At 44.6% G+C, this 20,065-nt stretch overlaps 1 protein-coding gene across 3 annotated transcripts in view; it reads right to left on the reverse strand.

Moving 5' to 3' along the window:
- Positions 1–20,065, reverse strand: part of UBAP2 (ubiquitin associated protein 2) — a 76,640-nt gene that overhangs the window by 16,414 nt on the left and 40,161 nt on the right. For all 3 annotated transcript variants that reach the window (XM_081881384.1, XM_081881383.1, XM_081881385.1), the window contains 9 exons: positions 19,300–19,513; positions 18,872–19,149; positions 16,901–17,073; positions 14,453–14,663; positions 12,400–12,439; positions 8,289–8,478; positions 7,699–7,765; positions 5,358–5,556; positions 1,238–1,329 (listed from right to left, as the gene is read on the reverse strand). In XM_081881384.1, coding sequence (XP_081737510.1) covers positions 1,238–1,329; positions 5,358–5,556; positions 7,699–7,765; positions 8,289–8,478; positions 12,400–12,439; positions 14,453–14,663; positions 16,901–17,073; positions 18,872–19,149; positions 19,300–19,513 — 1,464 coding nt within the window. The remainder of the gene's footprint in view (positions 1–1,237; positions 1,330–5,357; positions 5,557–7,698; positions 7,766–8,288; positions 8,479–12,399; positions 12,440–14,452; positions 14,664–16,900; positions 17,074–18,871; positions 19,150–19,299; positions 19,514–20,065) is intronic.

Genomic DNA, 20,065 nt, shown 5'->3' on the forward strand with positions numbered 1-20,065 from the left:
GGTTGTATTTCTGTTGCAGATTGGGGGTAGGGGTTCTCAGGCTGAGAGAATATTGCTTTGAAATGGGGAATGTGGAGTCCATCAACATCTAGAGAACTGCAACTCCCATCAGCTCCAGCCAGTATGGGCAATGGTCAGGAATGGTTCCCCCCCCCCCCGGTGTGTGTGTGTGTGGGGGAGTGTTAGTCCAGTAGCATCAGACTGGTTTTCTAGCCTTGTCTTAAGGCCCTCTTAAGCTCTGCTGCACTTAACTCTATAAGGGACAAAAAATGCAAGTACGGCAGGATCAGACAATGCTTTCTGAATAAACATACAATTTCCCTCACTTTCACGACCCGCCCCCCCCCCCAAATCAATTCCTGTATTGAATTTTTAACTTGTGGCTGTCAAAAGAAAGAGCGAGCCTACAGTGAAACCAAGACTTCCACCTTCCTCCCAACATCAGTTCTAAGGCTATGGCTTGAAAGCAAAGCTATGTACTTCTAAGATGCTTGTGAATGACTTTGTGAGGGGAAAACTGTCAGGGGACAATTGACAAGAAGAGCTGTTCAACAGCGGAGCGGACTCATAGCGTTGTAGATTCGGAAGGGGCCTCAAGGATCATGTAGTCCAACCCCCTGCAATGCAGGAATCTCAACTAAAGCATCCCTGACCACCTTTTCCTTAGAGGCTTTTAAGCAGAGGTTGGATGGCCCTCTGTCAAGGATGCTTTAGCTGAGATTCCTGCATCGCAAGGGATGGGGCTCGATGAACCTCAGTATCCCTTCCAACTCTTGATTCTATGAAACAAAAAGTCAGTTCAGAAACTGTTGCTATACTCCAGATTAGATGTTAAGTCAACTGAAATTCAGAGGTCAGAGGAATAAGGGCTCTTGCTGGCTGGGCCTGGCAGGAGTTACAATCCAAAACATCTGGAAGGCCCCAGGCTGGCAAAATGGGTTCTCTTTCAGGTTCAGGGTGGGCCCAGCTGTGCATGCAACCCAAGCAGTACAACTCTCATTATCATCTTTAGAACTGAGCCACAGAACAAGTCGGTGGTCCACAGACAGCCCATTCTACACAACCTGGCTGGGACAGAGAGACAGACAGACAGACAGGCAGGCAGGCAGGCAGAAAGGCAGGCAGGCAGACAGACAGACAGACACACACACACACACACACACACACTGCCCCAGACGCCTGCAACATGGAGGTGGAAGCCAAGTTCATTTGCGGGAGGCACAAGGAAACCGCTTACTGGGTAGGCTGGCAGAAGTCCTCCAGGTCCAACAATATACTGGTTATGTAACAAGGGTGGTACACCTTGGGGCAGGTTGGGGGGTGCTTTGCCTGCAGAACCAAAAGACATGTTTTTATATATAATATATAACACAAAAATACCAACAAAAAAGGAAGAAAAAGAAAGAGAGAGACAGACAGGTTTCGGGGTCTGAAATATGCTCTTTGGACTCCTTCAGACGACGTGTTTACTCAGCATGCATCCTGATTTGCTTACATGGAGGCAACTATATATTCACTTCTTACTATTCTGCTCTGAGGGTGGGGTGGTTATACAGTATGTCAAAACAGCATTAATTCTGCATTCCTCCCAATTTGCTTGCGGGCTGTTTACATGTCTTCCTGTTTATCGTTCATCTAGCCAACACTTTTCAATGTTTCCAAACAGTAAAAAGTCCAGGTTGTGGGGGTTTTTTTGTGGGGGTTTGTTGTGCTAGGATAGCAGAGAACTTAAATCCACTTTAAATGAGCAAACTTAATGTTCCAGTAGGTGCCCAAAACTCTCCTGCAAAATACTGACAGTCAGAAGGCACCCTTTGACAAGCTCCAGTCACCGCTTATCATAGGAATCTGCCAATGGTCCATCTTGTTCTGCTTTGTCTACACTTCAGGCAGCAGCTTCTTCAGGGTTCCAGGAAGGGGCTCCTTCAGGCTGTTGCCTCCACCTTATTCCCATATCCCTACCCCAGTTCTTCTGCCTCTTCCATCTTCCCACTGATGCCTTCTCCTGGACTGCAGCAGTCTCATTTCCTCCCCATTCTGTATGTTAACCCTTCCCTGGTCCCATGTCCTCAACTTCTTGTCTTTGTCCAGGGAGGTAAACTCTCTGCGACTGGAATTCTATACCGTGCAGTAGTTTAATTCTGAAACCAGCAGGCACGACAAGAAAAGTTATTAAGAAGCAGTTTTCTTTGCTAGCCAGCTTTTTACACTTCCTAGGTGGGGAGAAACAACAAGCTCTCTTGTCGGTTCCCTGAGCTTGTGATCTAAGCTCCCTCCAGACTAATCATGAGCTGTAATCAAGGTTTGTCCTACGATTTACAACTCAGGTTCTCCAGGAAAGCTAAACCACCAGACTGAGTTTGCACAATACAGTAAAGAAAATGCTGAAATATAGCTTTGTAAAGAAACCAGAAACCTTCCTACTGGGAATAACTAGAAAGGAAATAAATAAGAGGGACTGTAAACTCTTTCAGTATGCAATAACAGCAGCGAGGATATTGATGGCTCAAAAATGGAAACAAGAAGATGTACCGACTCTGGAAGAATGGAGAACAAAACTAACAGACTATGCAGAACTGGACAAATGAACTGGAAAAATTAGATTCCAAAGAGATCATAAGTTTTTAGAGGACTGGGGAAAATTTAGAGAATATTTGAAAACGGTATGTGAGGAATACACAACGCTAGTGTGTTTTAAAGAAGCTTTGTGAAAAAAATAAGGAATATTGCAAGAATGTAAATGAGGATAGAAAAAATGTATTTAAAGGCGATATTAAAATTAAGGAATGTGAAGATAGAAATTTAACTACGGATGATTGTCAGAGAAGTTGAGGGAGGTCCAATAAGTTAAAATATGTGATGTGAAAATTTGTATGATTGGAGATTTTATGAAAAAAAATAATGAAAATTTGGGAGAACAGTGAAAAAAAAAAAAAAAAGAGTTTGCACAATACAGTACATTAAGCCAAACCAAAGCTTTGCTCAGTGTAGTGCTGTACTAGAACCACCAGGAACAATGGGGCTGTAATCTCCTCTCTGGGAACCCACATGCTCCCACGAAGCCATGGTTTGGCTGAACATAATGTGCAAAGCAGACTATTGTTTAAACTGGTAAGAGATGCACCCTTACATGTTCTATTAAACTCAGCTAGGAAATATCAGTTCAATACCACACTGGTAGAGCACAGTCTCCACTGAGAGCTTATGCTTATGCTTAAGAAGAGACAACCACTCAGGCAAAAGGATACTAGAATCTTAAGGTAGACTCTCACAACCATTTTCTATTCCTTTTGACATAGTAAAGTCTACCTACATTGACCTTAGCCACAAAACGTCTCCAAATATAGACTGGCTAAACTCTTGCCAGAGTTTGGAATGGCCCAACTGAGAGCATTCCAATTTGGAAGGTCTTAATGTATTTTCCACATTCCATTTCACTTTCCAGCACTTTGCAACTCTGTCCTGAAGGGGTCGGGAGAGCTAACTCTAAGGACGGAAAAAAAGGGCTCTTCTTGTAGACAATGGAAGCAGGAGGGCCAAGTCAGAAAAGTGCAGAACTCTTAATTTTCTGGAAGTGACACAAGTCCTATCTGGGAAAGTGTTTAATATCTGAGGGTAGCTGCGAGGCAATTCAATATTTCTTAAACTGTTTTATTTATACAACAATGAAGTGTTGGTAACTATGATCTGCCAAGTGTTTTAAGTGACAGGGCAGGATGTAAATTTAAGCCAAGCTTGCAACTGTCTGCATCTAAACCAGGGATGGGAAATCTGTGACGTTCCAGATGTTGTTGAACTACAGCCTCCATGAGGCCCAGTCAACATGGCCAACAGTCAGGGCTGGTGTGAGTTATAGTCCACAACAGTCAGTACAGCATGAGACTCTTAATCCCAGGCCTGTGGGTTTGATCCCCACATTGGATATAAGATTCCGGCATTGCAGGGGGTTGGGCCAGATGACTGTTGTGGCCCCTTCCAATTCTACAATTCCATGCTTCTAACACCTGGAGGGCCACAGATTTCTCACTGCTAAATAATAAAGATTGACTCAATCAAGCTAACTGCTGGCTCCCTTGATAATTTATTCAAAACAAAACAAATTCCTTCCAGTAGCACCTTAAAGACCAACTAAGTCAGTTCTTGGTATGAGCTTTCGTGTGCATGCACACTTCTTCAGATACCTGAAGAAGTGTGGTATCCGAAGAAGTGTGCATGCACACGAAAGCTCATACCAAGAACTGACTTAGTTGGTCTTTAAGGTGCATACTTTCGCATGCACACGAAAGCTCATACCAAGAACTGACTTAGTTGGTCTTTAAGGTGCTACTGGAAGGAATTTGTTTTGTTTTGACTATGGCAGACCAACACGGCTACCTATCTGTAATTGATAATTTATTGTATTTCTCATTCATTGTGGAAACATTCAACTGAGACTTCTTAGTATGCAGATGTGATTCCTTACAATCCAAGAATTTAAGGGCTATCGGCACAATCCTAACCATGCCTGCTTAGAAGTAATCCAGAGTGTCGTACTTCCAAGGCCAGGGTGGTTAGGACTGCAGCCTCTGAAGCTGCACAGTCAGTCTGCAGCTGTCTCCTCTGACCGAAAGCAGCTTTCCAATGTCTTGGAGGATAGGAAGGTCTTTCCCAGCCCTGTCACTCAAGATACTTCAATGGGAAACGCCAGGAAAGATGATGAACCTTCGGGAGGCAATGCATGCGCCTGAGAAACAAGCTATACCCTCTCTCCCTGTAATACTTAGCACAAGAGACCATTAAGATATCCTGGGATTGGTGAGGAAGTATTTCCTTGCCTCTTTTGCCAATGCACCCACCCACCGTTCCATTCCTGTTCTATGCACTCACAGGGAACAGAGCCTGCTGGAACACAAACAGAACCTACTTGGCTAGACAAAAAGGCCAGGGTGGAGATCAGGTGAACTACTGTTAAAAGAATTGTGAAATCATACCCACAAAAAATTACACATTTCGCTTTCCATGATTAAAATTTTCAGGTAATTGGAAATGTTTTTGGCAAGGTTGAAGAAGAGGGGACACACTAACACTTTTCTGTTTTTCTTGACAACCAGGGGTGGGGGTGGGGAGAGATCTATATATAGACAAGAGAGCAAGTTAAATGCTTGGTAGTGGTTTCCCCCATCAAATATTCCCACGCGTTAAAAAGGCAGGCAACTTTTATTTTACAGGCCACTGTGCAAAGCATGCTGCAAAGGCGAAGTCTTTTAGAAAAGGCATAGAATTTCTCAACACAGTTTTTACGGCTGGACAAGAAGTGCTCAACAGGCAGACAAACGTCCTCTCTCGCTATATCCACACGATCTGTTAATATTGCGAACCTGAAGACACTAAGGGAGCTGCCCGCGTGGTGGGAGCCGGCAGAGAGACACTGGTCACATTCAGGCCAAGGCTGTTGGTAGAGTTGGCCATGCTGGAGACCGAAGAGGTGGTGGCCAAGGTTGAAGCAACGGAAAAGGTGGTGGAAGGCTGGAGCGCAGCAGAAGGCTGGAGCGCAGCGGAGTTCTCAACACTAGTGTGCTGGAAAGGAAAGACAAACGCACAGACAAAGAAAAGGGGTTAAAGAGCAAGCAAAGGGGGCTGGCAGGCTGGAAAAAATGCTAAACTTTGTAAGCAAGCAGCATGGGAAGCTGGAGAGGAGGATTTTGTACTGCCACCCGAAAATCATTCTTAAAGTTCTATAGTACATTCTCCAGTATATTATTATTAGTAGTAGTAGTAGTAGTAGTAGTAGTAACTTACATTTCTATACCACCCTATATCACAGGGCAGTTATCAATATGAAAACATAAAAATAGATAGCATAATAACAAAACAAAACAATACACCCCCAATACACAGTTTAAAAGGCCATGGACTGTTTAATTAGTCACATTAGAAGAGAAATGTTTTTGTGTGGCACCTAAAGATATATAATGAAGGTGCCAGGCAAGCCTCCCTGGGAGAACATTCCACAAATGGGGGGCCACCGCAGAAAAGGCCCCTTCTTGTGTTGCCACCCAGCATTTTGAATTGGGCCTGGAAACTAACTGGTAGCCAATGCAGTTGGGCCAGAATTGGCATCATATGCTCAAACCACCTTGCCCCAGTGCACAATCTGGACACTAACTTCTGCACCAGCTGAAGTTTCCAAACCATCTTCAGAAGCAACCCCATGCATAATGTGTTTCAGTACAGTGGTGCCTCGCAAGACGAAATTAATTCGTTCCGCGAGTCTCTTCGTCTTGCGGTTTTTTTGTCTTGCGAAGCACCCCTATTAGCGGCTTAGCAAAAGGGGGGGGGAGGGAAAAAACTCGCAAGACGTTATCGTCTTGCGAAGCAAGCCCATACGGAAATTCGTCTTGCGAAGTGCCTCGAAAAACGGAAAACCCTTTCGTCTAGCGAGTTTTTCGTCTTGCGAGGCATTCGTCTTGCGGGGCACCACTGTAATCCAGAACACAGACAACTGAAGTTAGGCTGTCCCTGTGCAGAAGGGGGCACAGCGGGGCCACTAGCTGAAGCTGATGGAAGGCACTCCATAACACTGAGGCCACCTGAGCCTTAAGCAACAGCAAAGGACCCAGAAGTACCCCAAGCTATGTACACGCTCCTTCAGCGGGAGTGGTAACCCCACCAAGAGCAGGCAACCTCCCAACCAGCCAGGGGAACTGATCGCTAACAGTGCCTCAGTCTTTTTCAGTTTAATGGTTCTCATCCAGTCCATAACTGAGGTGAGACAAAGGTCCAGCATTTCCACTGCCTCACCTGCAGATGGAAAGGAGAAGTAGAGCTGTGTGTCATCAGCATATTGCTGACAACATACTCCAAACCTCTGGATAACCCCACTCAGCAGTTTCATGTAGATGTTAAACAGTATGTTTTGACAACAGGGGGATTCTAGGATTTCTCACTTCTTGGTGACCAGCCTACTGTGAAATATGAATCTAAAAGCTATTCAAGCATCTGGGAGTTTTTACTTCAAGCACAAAGCATCAAGATACAAGTTCTGCCAGCTGCCACCAAAATTCTGCCATCATCATTTACAAGATTATAAATTCTCTGTTGTCAGCTGGCACATACAAGTGGATCTTGGATACCTCCCCTACCAACAACATCCCCTGCTGCATCACCTTGGCTGCTGCTTCTACCAATTTCAAGTACAGTGGTGCCTCGCAAGACGAAATTAATTCGTTCCGCGAGTTGCTTCGTCTTGCGATTTTTTCGTCTTGCGGAGCGCGGATTCCCTGGGTATTAACGGCTTTAAGAAAAAGGAAGCAAACCCGCAAGACGTTTTCGTCTTGCAAAGCAAGCCCATAGGGGAAATCGTCTTGCGAAGCAACTCAAGAAACGAAAAACCCTTTCGTCTTGCGCGTTTTTCGTCTAGCGAGGCATTCGTCTTGCGAGGTACCACTGTAGCATCCTTCTCCAATGCTGTGCCGTTTCCCCCCTTTGATTATGGTGGAAGCTACACAGCAGGCAAACCTCAATGTCTTGAGGCACAGAGAAGGGAAAAAATTATTCAGAACTATTAGTTCTGGCAGGTAACAAGTGAAAAAAAAAATTGTGTATAAGGGTGACAATTCCTCACTCCAAGTCAAAAGGAAGACACCCGTTCCATTGCTAGAGAGCCTAATTTTAGTCAGGGTAGATAATTTAAGCTCTTGAAACATGCAAGGAACTTACCGTGTGCGATGTAGATGAAGACAGTGCTGAGGCAGATGAGAGGCTGCTCTGATGATTTGAGAGAGAACTGGGAGGAAAACAAGTGTGAGGGATAAGATAACTGAGGGTCAGTTCACATCTGAATATCTTGGGGGGGGGACTGTTGTCTTGGGACATATCTGATTTCTTTCAAAACAACAATGACCAGCACTGGAGTGGGCAGGTGGTTTAAGAGCGATCTTGGTAGGTCACTGGGCAATTCTCACCATTAAAAGAAAGCCACCCACGTCTTGTAACCTAAAGGCTAGACTTGTAAACCAGAAGCTTCAGCAGGTGCAAATATAGGTGCTAAGAGTTAGCTGGTCACCAGCACCACACAAACCTAGCATTTCCAGAGGTCTAACTGGCTTCCTTTTGGTAACCAGTGGTGGTGGGTGTGCCATGTGTCCGCATCATTGTGCAACTTGGGCCTTTGGTGGAAGTGTGTCAAATAAAACTGGAGTAAGCTGGCCGTGTGCAGGTTAAGGAGACACAAAGGAGCACCATTTGTGCACCTGCCCACCCACCCACCCACCTCCGACTCGCGCCCACCCCATACCACCCTGCTGTACCTGCTTAACTGGGAGAGTGAGCTGCTGACCAAGTCATTTGACTGAGGCAAGCTGGGAAGTGCTGCTGTATGCGGTGGTGCCGAAGGTAGAAGCAAAGCTGTGGTGGCCGTGGTGCTAGGCAAGGAACAGCCTTTGGCGGGCAGGGCCGGAGGAGAGGTTTCTGTCTTAGAGGCTGGAATTGATGGAGTGGCTGAAATAAGTTGGGAAAAGCAATTCAGAGGAGGGGCCTGCTGCACAGCACAACCAAGCTGGTTGGAAAGGTTTATGTGTAAAATGGCACACGCGTGAGAAAAACATATATCCAATCACTGGGCCATAATTGCTTTAGGAAAGCATCAGCAACTCTGCACACTGACAAGTCCACACGGTTCTCACTATCCACACACCATGACTTTGTTTGCCCAGTGGCTGTACATCTACTCTTAAAAGTAATGCCTCTGTCACACTATGGTTCTCTCCCTCAGCCCATTCAGCTCTGTTAGGTTGAAATAAGCGACAGACGAGTGGCGGGTGTCATCTGGGAGGCATCTCCCGAGCACGTCTCGGGGAGTCTCTTTTATTGAATATTACAGCATTGCTATATATGTGCTCGTTGCTGATTGGTTAACACAAGTACAAAGCAAAGGTTACCTATAGACATTAATCATCAATAGATTAAAGGCTAAGAAAGGAAGCACAGAACCAGACAGGCATGAAAACCTCCTAATTAAATTATAACTAGTGATTAATACAGCAAGACCTAAACAATTACCAATGATTGATATATGGCATTCATCTGTAGATGTGGAGATGTGGTCAACCAAGCACTAAGAACAGGTCAGACTAAGAACAAGTCAGAATGCAATGTTTTCGTGAACTCAATGTGAACTGAACATTCTAGGGTGATGAAGAAATGTCTCAACTTAGAACGGTTTGTGCAGAATCATATGTATTAGCAAAGCTTCCCTTCACAGCTCCCCAACAAGCAAGTGTGGCTGTGTTATTTCAGCCAAGCAAAAAACTGCCAGGAGATTTGGAAGGGGCAAAGAGCAGTACAAGAGACGATGCTGTGAGAGGTGGCATCTGTGAACGATGATCTATGCTGCCGAGGAGTCAACAGCTAGCCAACCTAGTTTTCTCTATTGTGCGCAAAACAAGCAAACCTCCAGGAATAGTCCACACAGGTTTGCACAGGTTAAACACACACAAAAAACCCCAGCAACATCTTTCTAGAACTCGTTAAAAGAGCCAAGCTATCTTGTGTGATTCAGATATCTGTGCACAGGACGACGGAGTGGGAATGGGAGGTGTGTGTGTACGCACGCACGCACACAGTTTATTGATTGTATCAGATTCATACAACTGCCCCTTCAAGGTGGTATTTTATCAAATTCAAGAATAGCAATAAAACATGATAAAGTTACAATCAAAGTACAACCACACTGTATTACTTTCCCTTAAAACTGAATAGCAGCTATTAATTGGAAAGGCTCCTATTTCCCAGGGAAGAGTATTCCGTAAGTGTGGGGCCATCACTAAAAAGGCCCTCTTCAGCCTAATATTTCTTATGGACAGACCAGACAGCAGGGTCTCAGTGATGGATTACAACTTTCAGACAGGCTTGTATGGGACCATGCAGTCCCTCAGACAACCTGGTTCCAAACGATTATGGACTTCAAATGATCACAAGCAGCAGTGTGAACTGTGCTCAGATACAAACAGGCAGCCAGCCAGTGTAACAGTTACAGAATTGGTGTAGTATGTTCTGCATGCTTGGCCCCTACTGGCGTTTTTGCTCCCATATTCTGAAATGTTAGTTTCCAAATGGTCTTTAAAGGCAGCCCTATGAAGCACAATGGATATAACCTGAGTGTCACAGAGGCAAGATCTATATACTCTAGATATTGTCATGGCTGGAAAACCAGTTAAAGTTGGTTAAAGGAATTCTTGCCATTGGTGACACCTGCACTTTCACTGAATGAGGTGAAGCCACGAGCAAATCCAGGCTGTGTACCTGATTCTTCAGGAGTAATTGAACCCCATCCAAAACAGATTTCCCATACTCCAATGGACTTAAATCTGTCTTCTACAGAAGCATCTTTGCCACTGCATCCTTTAGAGAGGATGAACTACCTTCTCCCTCAGTTAAGTACTTATGATCTCCAAAGTCCATTCTGACAGCCTGATCCTGGCAGATTCTACTGGCCAGGGAGGACAATTCAACAAGAAAGGGGTAGATCTCAGCCACCCAAGCAAATAAACAATCTATTCAGGCTGCAAAATATATAGAAGCATTCAAGCCCACATTCTGAAACACTCCAGTCCAGTGACAGATATATCACAACCACGAATTTTGCCCCTAAGTGTCAAGTAGAATTATTTTAACGTGTTAATATATAAATCTATGTTTTATTATGACAAAATGTGTCTCATGAAGAATCCCTGCTTAAAAGAGAAATCTAGAAGCCTCCCAAAAATGACTGCTAAGATCAAAGGGTACCACAAAGAAAGAAAAAACCCAGAACAATTCACGCAACGCAAACTTCCAAGATGTCTATGGACCACTTAATACTTTGGCCCAGTATTTGTTCTCCAAATGTGATGTTAGCCCAGTGGATTTCCTTCCTGATAAGCCTCACCCATTTCCTTACCCAGCAGTAGGTCACCTAGTCAGGTTCTCTTGGTACATTAATGACAACAACAAAAATCCCACCAAGTAAAGCTGTTTTGTACAAAAATAGCTGGAAAAGTCTGGAGGTTCCCAAGGAAAAGCTATAAGCTTTAAAAATTGACTTGCTTTCCACCCCTAGGACATTGCTGAAAAAATTGCTTCTGGGTTTTGTAATATTTTAACAGCCCTATTTTCTAAAAATACACAAAATGTAAGTGCATAACTCTCTAGATGTTAGCAGAAAAGACTCAGTCACAGAATTTTCCACAGCATGTTGTATCAGATATGTGCTTGGAAGGTGAACATCATAGTCTATTCATTGTGGCTTGCTAGATTCCACGGGGTTACCAAGCTGCTCCAGCAGGAATCGCTCTGCAAGACAGCCTAGCAAGTAATTTAAGGTGAAGTTTTAACTACTGTGAATGAAATAAAAAAAAAACCCAGCAACTGTTGGAAGGAGAAAGACACATCCAAACACATCAGAGAACAATTAGACACTCACAGTTGTGAGGTCATGGCACTTGAAGAAAAAACAAAACACTTCACTAACAATCTAGTCTGAAACTTTAAGTAGTCGACCTACGTAAAGGACCTTCAAGCAATGTATTCCTTTTGAGAGCTGGTCCAGGCAGCTTCACTTGCCAGGAATGTGAATTTGAGAGTAACAGGCAAGCAAAATGCTGGGAGAGAACAAGGGAATTAGTGGGAAAACTGAAGCAAACGTAAGAAGAAAGCCCTGCAGCTGGATCAGGCCAAAGGCCCATCTAGTCCAGCTTCATTTTCATAGCAGCCAACCAGACCCCTCTGGAAACCCCAAAAGCAGAACCTGAGTGCAACAGAGGTCTCCCCACTTGTGCTCCTAAGTAACTGTTATTCAGTGGAAGTAGACTAGCCTAGCGATCTGCCATCAGACCTGAAAACCACGCCTCAAAAGAGAGCAACAAATCAAGTGCTGGCAGTCAGTAGAATGCTAACTCAGTCCAGGATTGACTAAACTTCAGCCTAGCTTGGGAAATATCCCGAATGAGGCTGAACTCACATATGCAACTGCACAGAGACCAAAAAGAGCCGCCAAATGTGCTGGCCTCACTGGCCTCACACAGGGTGCCAGCTCCCTGCAGGATTGCCGCAGGTATTCTTAGTGACTGATTTTTGAAAGGGATGCAGTGTCAGCCCTGTCAAAAGTCTGGGCTTGGGCACAGGGCGCATGCAGAGGAAGTAGGAAATGGCCTGAACTCAATATGGTTAACTGCTAACACCCATCTGTACACCAGGCGGCAAGCTTCACACAGCTGGCTTGACTGTGAACTCCTAAGCCCTGCATGGAAAACCAGCATAAGTGCTCCAGGTACAAAATACGGTCCTCACCACCCTGATCTCTGAGAGCAGAAGGCTGTCAACTCATACTAACAGCAAGAAAAAACTCGTAACTCCAGGCATAACAAAGGTTTATGAACTTACTGTCAAGGGTTGGCTGTGTTCGCACACTGCTGTGTCCATTCTGGAAGAGTAATCAAATAATATTAATTAGCGTATCAGCTCTCCAAAAGTGAAATGAAACAGGTAGCCAAATCCCAGCTAACACAGCAGGAAAGGAAAGGAATTTGGCTCAGGTCATTTTTTTGTGCTAACATGCAAAAACAGTGAGAAATATGTGTAAGGGGCATACATTAAGGGGTACATTCTACTAACTCAAAGCACCTTGCGACACATTGGGGGTAGTCCATCTAAAGTGTGGCAGGTTTTTAGCAATGTTATATTTTAAAATCCAGCTTTAACCGGAAAAACGCTTTTTCAAAGTCATTGCTGTTTTCTGTTAGCCTGTGTGACGGAGCAGGTGAAAAAACAAATAAGACTATGGTTGGTCATTAATGATCCCCTCCATATGTACGTACATATGTATGTATGTTTCTCTTTCTTTCTTTCTTTCTTTCTTTTTCTTTCATATATCACCTTTCTGCCAAGGTGGCTTACACTTTTAAGTATTAAAATGAGTGATGCAAAATGTGAGGGAGGGAGGGGATAAGCCGGCCAGAGTTTAGTGAGGATGCTTGTTAACAGGCAGGGATTTTCAAAGGTAAGTGACTATTGCTTGGCACTTTTAAACTACAAGTTCTGCAAATGCATGTCTTGGTTTGTGCACATTGTAGTGTACACAGGGTGCAGTGCTCATCTCACTTTTCAGGCCAAGTGAGCCAGCGTTTGTCTGCAGACAGCTTTCTAAGTTATGTGGCCAGCACAACTAAACCACTTCTGGTGCAACAGAACACAGTGACGGAAGCCAGAATGCACAGAAACGCCATTTACCTTCCTGCCACAGTGGTACCTATTTATCTACTTGCACTGGTATGCTTGAAGCAAAGGTGTACTCGCATTGTGTTAAAAATAGATCAGCCAGACAGCAATGGAGAATAAGAAGGTGAGGTTTATTGCCAGGCAATAAGGTACCCAGTTGGAATATTTTCCAAAGAACTGGGGACCCCGATTGACAGAATTCCAGAGGTCTTTATACCTGAGCAGAACACAGCAAATCATTGATCATGAGACAATCAGGAAGGATTCATAATATTGTCAGCGAGAATCAGCCAATCAGCAAGCGGTTGTCACGCTACTTGACCCCCGGTCAAACCTTGGTCGGCACCGGATTCTACTTCTGCTTTCCGATGCTTGTAGTGACGCTCTGTCTAACCTTTCCCCCAGTGCTTTCCCCTCATGCTTTCAAACTGTTAGGTTGGCAGAAGCTGGGACCAAGCAAAGAAAGCTCACCCCATTGTGTGGATTCAAACTACTGACCTTCTAATCAGCAAGCCCAAGAGGCTCAGTGGTTTAGACCACAGCGCTACCTGCGTCTGAGCAAGCATACCTAGACTTCCAAACATCCCCTGCTATGACAAGTGACTGTCTCTTAAGCTTATTAAGTCCTTTGCAGTTTGAACAGTTCCTACCAATTCATCACTGGTACTATTTAAAGTTTTGTAATCAGTTATGCTAGTCCCCAACTCATTAGACAGTCTTCAGGAAAGACTGTGGTTCCCAGCATTGGTTTGATAATGCTGCCAGCCTACTTTGCAGGGTTGTTGCAGATTACTGAGCATATGTGCAAAGCCCTTTTGACTGCTCAAGGACTTTCAGGTTGCATCGACTCCAAAACATTGTAGCTTCATTTGAAAAGACAAAGCAATCAATATGGCATTGCTGCTAGATGCTGCCCAGCTGGGATGTAAAGAACAGTGGGATATAAATCTGATAAAATATGGTTTGTTCTTAAATGTGTTCTTTTACAATGCATCATTTTGTTGTTTGCCACCTTGGGCTTCTTTGGGAAGAAGGGAAGGACAAAAGTCTAATAAGCAGCATAAAATATTTCAGTCAACGATATCTGAAGCTAAGCCTGAGACACTGTGAGCAGTATGGATGAATTAGGCCTTAGGTCATTTATCTCAACCCTGGCCTCCATAAGCAAGCTGAACTATGGTGACATTTCCACAACGGATGCTTTGCAAAGCCTACTCACCGTGACAGCAGCTGAGATTGGTTCTGATAGAGGCACGGAACTTTGGTATGTTATCCTGCTATGCACAGAGGCCTGGTCGAAGGAGGACGTGGTTGTTATGGGACTAGCACTCTGGGAGGAGCCGCTGAGGCTGGCAGAAGTGATGGCAGGGGTGGCATAGGTGGGCTCCTGCACTGTATTGGACATTGGCAAAGAGGTATTCAAAGGATCGCTGGAAAAAAACAAAAGTCACTTGACATCACAGTTAACACAGATTCAGATATCATCATGAAGTTAACCAGCTCTCAAGAAAGCTGCTTTGAACCAGATATGCAAGTTTCAACAGCTTAAAATAAGGAAAGGCCTATGCTGGATGCTCACACAACTCAAAAACAAAGAGGCCTTTAAAATGAGGTTTTGGAGTCCTGCCACAAGGGTGAAGTCAAAAATTTGAGACGACCTTTGAAGTAAATCGACACCACTTGTTTCCCATGGCTCTGCGTCACTGTTTCCAGGTAAAAAGACTTTGCTCCTGGCTTTTAAGAGAAGTCCAAGGGAAGGCATAATAGTTGTGAGTGGTGTCAAGAGGGGAAATGTTTTGTCTCCCCTTCTTGCAGCATTAAAACCCAGTTTGGCAGTCCTGAGCTCAGGGCTGGCCCAAGACATTTTGGCATCTGAGGTGAAACACAAAATGCTACTCCCCCTCCCCACTAGGAAAGAAGAGGTGAGTGAAGATCTGCATCAGGAGCAAGGGCAAACAAAGATCTACATTGGGGTCTGCTACCACAGAGGATCCTGCCACCTGAGGAAGTCCCCTCACCCTGCCACATGGGTGGGCTGGTTCTGCCTGAGCTTGCTACCAAAGGCAAACACAGAAAACCAAATAGTGGCTTTCTTGGCCCATTAGGAAAAATCCAAATACCTTATCGGGCCAATGCCTTTATTAGGCCAATTAATAAGTCGCAAACTAGTGTGCAAGCGTTTGTCCAGCCCAAAAAACTCTCATAATCAGACTAGATAATAAAAAACACGGGGGAAGGAGGGGAGAGAAAAAAGGCTGTTTTTCAAGACATCCATGTCTGCACCTGGTACAAGTCTTAACATGGAATGTGGGAGGAGGTAGCAGACATTCATATGTGGCCCTTTCAGGGGCTTTGTAGGTTCCACCCAGGCCTCCCAGGAAGGACACAAAAATGTCTGATCCCCCATTTCTGCAAACACTGTATTTGAGAATTAGAGAGACTGAGGACCAGCAATTATAATATATGCAACCAAGGTAAACTTAAGCCACTGTGAAGACTTAACTAACAGAAGTCACTGCCACCAAACATGATGATGACCACTATCGTGGCCTTAAAGAATTGCTAGATAATTCACAGAAAATAGCTCTATTCTGGGGCTATTAGCCAGGTTAATTAAACAGAGCCTCCATTTGCTAAAGGCAGCCTGAGATGCTGGGGACAGAAAAGGGGAAGAGATACTGCCATACCCCGCTTTGTGTGCATCTGGCTAGCTGGATTTTTGGCCTAATCCAGCAGGACTCCTATGTGCACCATAAGGACAACTTCTCTACTTCACAAACTCAGCTGTCATTTTACTCAGTAGGCTCACAAGGCAAGGCCACAGCTGTACGAATCTGCTTTATCACTGTAACCCTGACCTACAAAATGCTCTTTGCACAGTACTCTTGTCAGTACGTTAAGATGATCATCTCTTAGCGACAAAACTGTCAATGCTCGTAGCGGCACAGAGCCAGGGCACACAAGGCGTGATGCACTTTCTTCATATTCTGACTTGTGTTCTTCTTCCTGTGCAATCTCCTTTATGGCATTGCTTTGCTTGGCGGTCAGAAAATTTGAACTAGGGGTATAAACCTGGACCTCAGGTCAGCTAATTCCTCATCTCTAGCCCAAATCCTTTGCAACGCTCATGGATGAAAAGGGTGCTTTTTGTTGTTGTTGCTATTGAGGCTTATTTCAATAAAGAGCCTGCCCCTTCCTGAGCTCTTACTCCCGTCTCAGGTCTTCTCATGTAGCACTTTAAGACCCAAGCCCAATGCTGGCAAGGAACAAATGGGAAGCCAAACCACCCAGAGTGGCTGGGGCAACCCAGTCCGATGCACTGGGTATAAGAAATAAATTATTATTATTTTGCATAGTACTACAGACAGCTGTGAGTGTTTACATAATTAGGGAGTTCATAGGAAAGCTAAGGCATTCACAGCATCCATTTCCACTTCCAGCCTGATTTTCAATGCAGGTCTTTGAGCCAGCAAGTAATAAACCTCTTTACATTTAGAACCCTACACCCAGGATTCTCTCATTAACAAGTAGATCTGTTTCAGCCCCGGGAGGGTTGTGCCACAGAGTCCCTAGAACAAAACACCTTTATCTTCAGACATCTTCCCTGACACAAAATCAAGCTTGGTGAGCAGCAGGCCAGAGGACAGAAGCGGAAGAGTGTGCTTACTTTATGGGCTTTGGGTACAGGATGTTGTTGGGTGCCTGGCTGGTGTTCTCGTAGCTTGAAGCAGTTCCAAACTCCGAGAGAGAAGGCTCCAACCCAAACTCAAGAGCGCCAAACTGCACATTTAACCCTGATACGTCTGTGGATCCAGGCATCTCCACAGCAGAGGAAGGGATCTGAAAATTAAGGAACATATTGGTAATCTGTTGATTTGGCACCAGAATGAATCATTTCTGCCGCACAGATGCTGCTTTGTACAATATATTTACTTTATTTCTATTTAAGGCGTGAATATCCCGCTCATAAAACAGATTTCCAAATGCAATTAAATGTATCCCCCACAAATCCCTACAACCAGAAAAATAGTGTGGTGCAATTCAACAGCAAAAGCTAGAATAATACTATTCAACAGACATTAGGAGTTCAAGAGAAGAAAAGAGTCTCAACTTGACAGTCGAAAGTGCCATGTGCCATATAAGGATTTTAGGGAAGGGAATCCCAAAGCTGCAGTGACAACACAGAAAAGGCCCCGCTCTCCAGCCACGTGACCTCCAAAAGGCAGGGACAATGGTCCTCAGACTAGAGCTCAAAAAGGGCAGGCAGGTTCATACCTTGGTCCCAAACTATATAACAGCTTTATGGGCCAAGACACACAGCATTTCTGCCAGGAAACAAAATGGGATGCAAAAAAAAACGGGGAAACAACTTGATTTCAGATTAAGGAGACCTTGACTTTTAGGAATGTATTTGCTGCCAGTCAGTGGGAGTAATACAGATTCAGGCAAATAAAAACTTCATCTCATAGTTGCAAGCAGCATTCACACCCCCACAGAGTTTGGGACAGATTTGTACAACGACGTCGCTGGAAAAATACCAAGCTCCCACCTTCTAAACATCTCAAGAATTCCCAGATTTGCACACAGAATGCCAACAAGTGCATGCTGTTCAAATTTACTCTTATTTTGAAAGCTACATAGGCAGCTGCATTAATGTTTTGAAGATTATGTGACCTGCACAGCACTCAACACCTGCTAAGTTTCTTAAGCAGCTTAAACTTTAAACTCCAGCATCCAGCTACAAAAGCCAGACTACCGTCTTGCACAAAACAAAACAAGCAGCCAGCTAAGGGACATTCTGAGGAAGAGCTATCAATGTAGGTTCTTCTGTCTCCAAAACTTCTGTCTACAGCCCAAGTGCAACTGCATTGTGCAACTGTACAAAATTAGGCTAATGGAAAGCATGTTTTAATTTATGGTTTGGCAAGTGAAGGGCACCCATTTGTTTCTGAAGCTATTTTGACTCTGGTGAAAATGTTTAAGATCACCTCTCCCCACAACCATGAGCAGCAGCTTCTGTTTAAATAGTTAAGTGAACATACACACACCTTCATTATTATTAACATAAAAGTACTGTTTTTAATAGGGGTTTTTAAAAGTGTTTTATTGTTACATATAGTTGTAAACATCCCAATATTTTGTGAAATAGCAGTATATAAATACTTTTATACCTAAATAATACTAATAGATATACTGCTTACTGCCAAAATAGGCTTCTCAAAAAGACACCTATATGAAGGCTTGGCGATATTGTACATTTATTTAATCTGTTAGGAGGCAGGCAATTGAGTGAAGCTGAGGCTCCAAGACTTTGGCCACCTCATGAGAAGAGAAGACTCCCTGTAAAAGACCCTGATGTTGAGAAAGATGGAGGGACAAGAAGAAGGGGACGACAGAGGACGAGATGGTGGGACAGTGTTCTTGAAGCTACCAGCATGAGTTTGACCAAACTGCAGGAGGCAGTGGAAGACAGGAGGGCCTGGCGTGCTCTGGTCCAGGGGGTCACGAAGAGTCGGACACGACTAAACGACTAAATGAAAACAACAAATTGAGTGAAGCTCTTTCATGAGTTGACTGCTTTCGCCTATTTCTAGCAAGGGCAATACTGCCAATGCTTGAGCTCTGCAGCTTTGCCCACCTTTGAAGCTGGGGGTATCCTCCGTTTTGGCGGCTTGATCTGTTTCTGCTGCGTTTGCTGGGAAGGCGCCACCTGGCTATCTGCAGACAGGCTGGGGAGGTGCAGCATTTTGCTGGCAGCCATTGAGCTGTCAACCGGTGATGGCTCCCGGGCTTTCTGTGGGGTGAAGGATTCCAGTCCAGGAGGTGGGGCGGGGGCTGCCAGTGTCTGCTGCTGCTGCTGCTGCCGCTGCGTCAGCTGACTTAGAACTGGGGATGGTTCAGGCTGGGATTTGAAGTCTAAGCACCAAGACCAAGGGGGAGAAATTGAACAATTACATCATCCCTTGCTCCAGGAACTGCTAGTTGGTCAGCAGGTTTCACTACACAGCAATAAAGTTGCTGCTTCTTCCCACCCCACTTTAATCAAAGGGGTCAATGAACACTTACCAAACTGGCTGAGGATAGAAGGCTGTGAAACTGACGGTTTTACATCCCAGGATGATGTTGTGGTTGTGGAAATGGGGGAGTTTGTACTGAGAGAACCTTGCAACGGGAACTGGCCCAAGCCTGGAGATTTCAACTGGTCTAAAATCTGAGATCCAGTGGAATTGGCCAGCTTTGAAGATCCAAGCTCCCCAAACCCTGAACAGAGGACTGAAGACTAATGAGAATGGGGAGAAGAAAAACACACCAAGGTTCACTAGAATTAATACACAGCAATTCATGTTTTATAATATATTACAGAATAATACAAATACATTATACACAGCCAGTTATTAAAAACACAAATGTCTGTGGGAATCTCTGATATCTTTAGTGCTCACCTTCTACATCAGGGGATGAGAACATTTTTGGCCCTGCAGGCCAGATGATTATCAACCCTGCAGAGGGCCAACTTTGGCAGGTGGGGTAGCCCACCTGTAAATCATGACATCAGCTGAGTGGTAGGAGGGCAGTCCCACCCAACTGCCAAAGTTGACTTGTGGAGGTGTGGGAGACAAGTCTGCTTCACCAACACATTCCCTACAGGGAATGCCCTGGCAAAGGAGCACTCAGCAGGACTCAACCCTGCCCATCAGCTGATGTTGCCTGGTATCTTCAGGGCATGGACACATGGACATGGTTCAGGCCAAACAGAACCTCCAGCCGACCGTGATTGGCCCACAGGCTATAGGATCCCAATCTCTGCTGTATAGAAACTAAGCTTAAGCAC

This window comes from Podarcis erhardii (genome assembly GCF_964252035.2).
Source record: "Podarcis erhardii genome assembly, chromosome: 11".
NCBI lineage: Eukaryota > Metazoa > Chordata > Lepidosauria > Squamata > Lacertidae > Podarcis > Podarcis erhardii.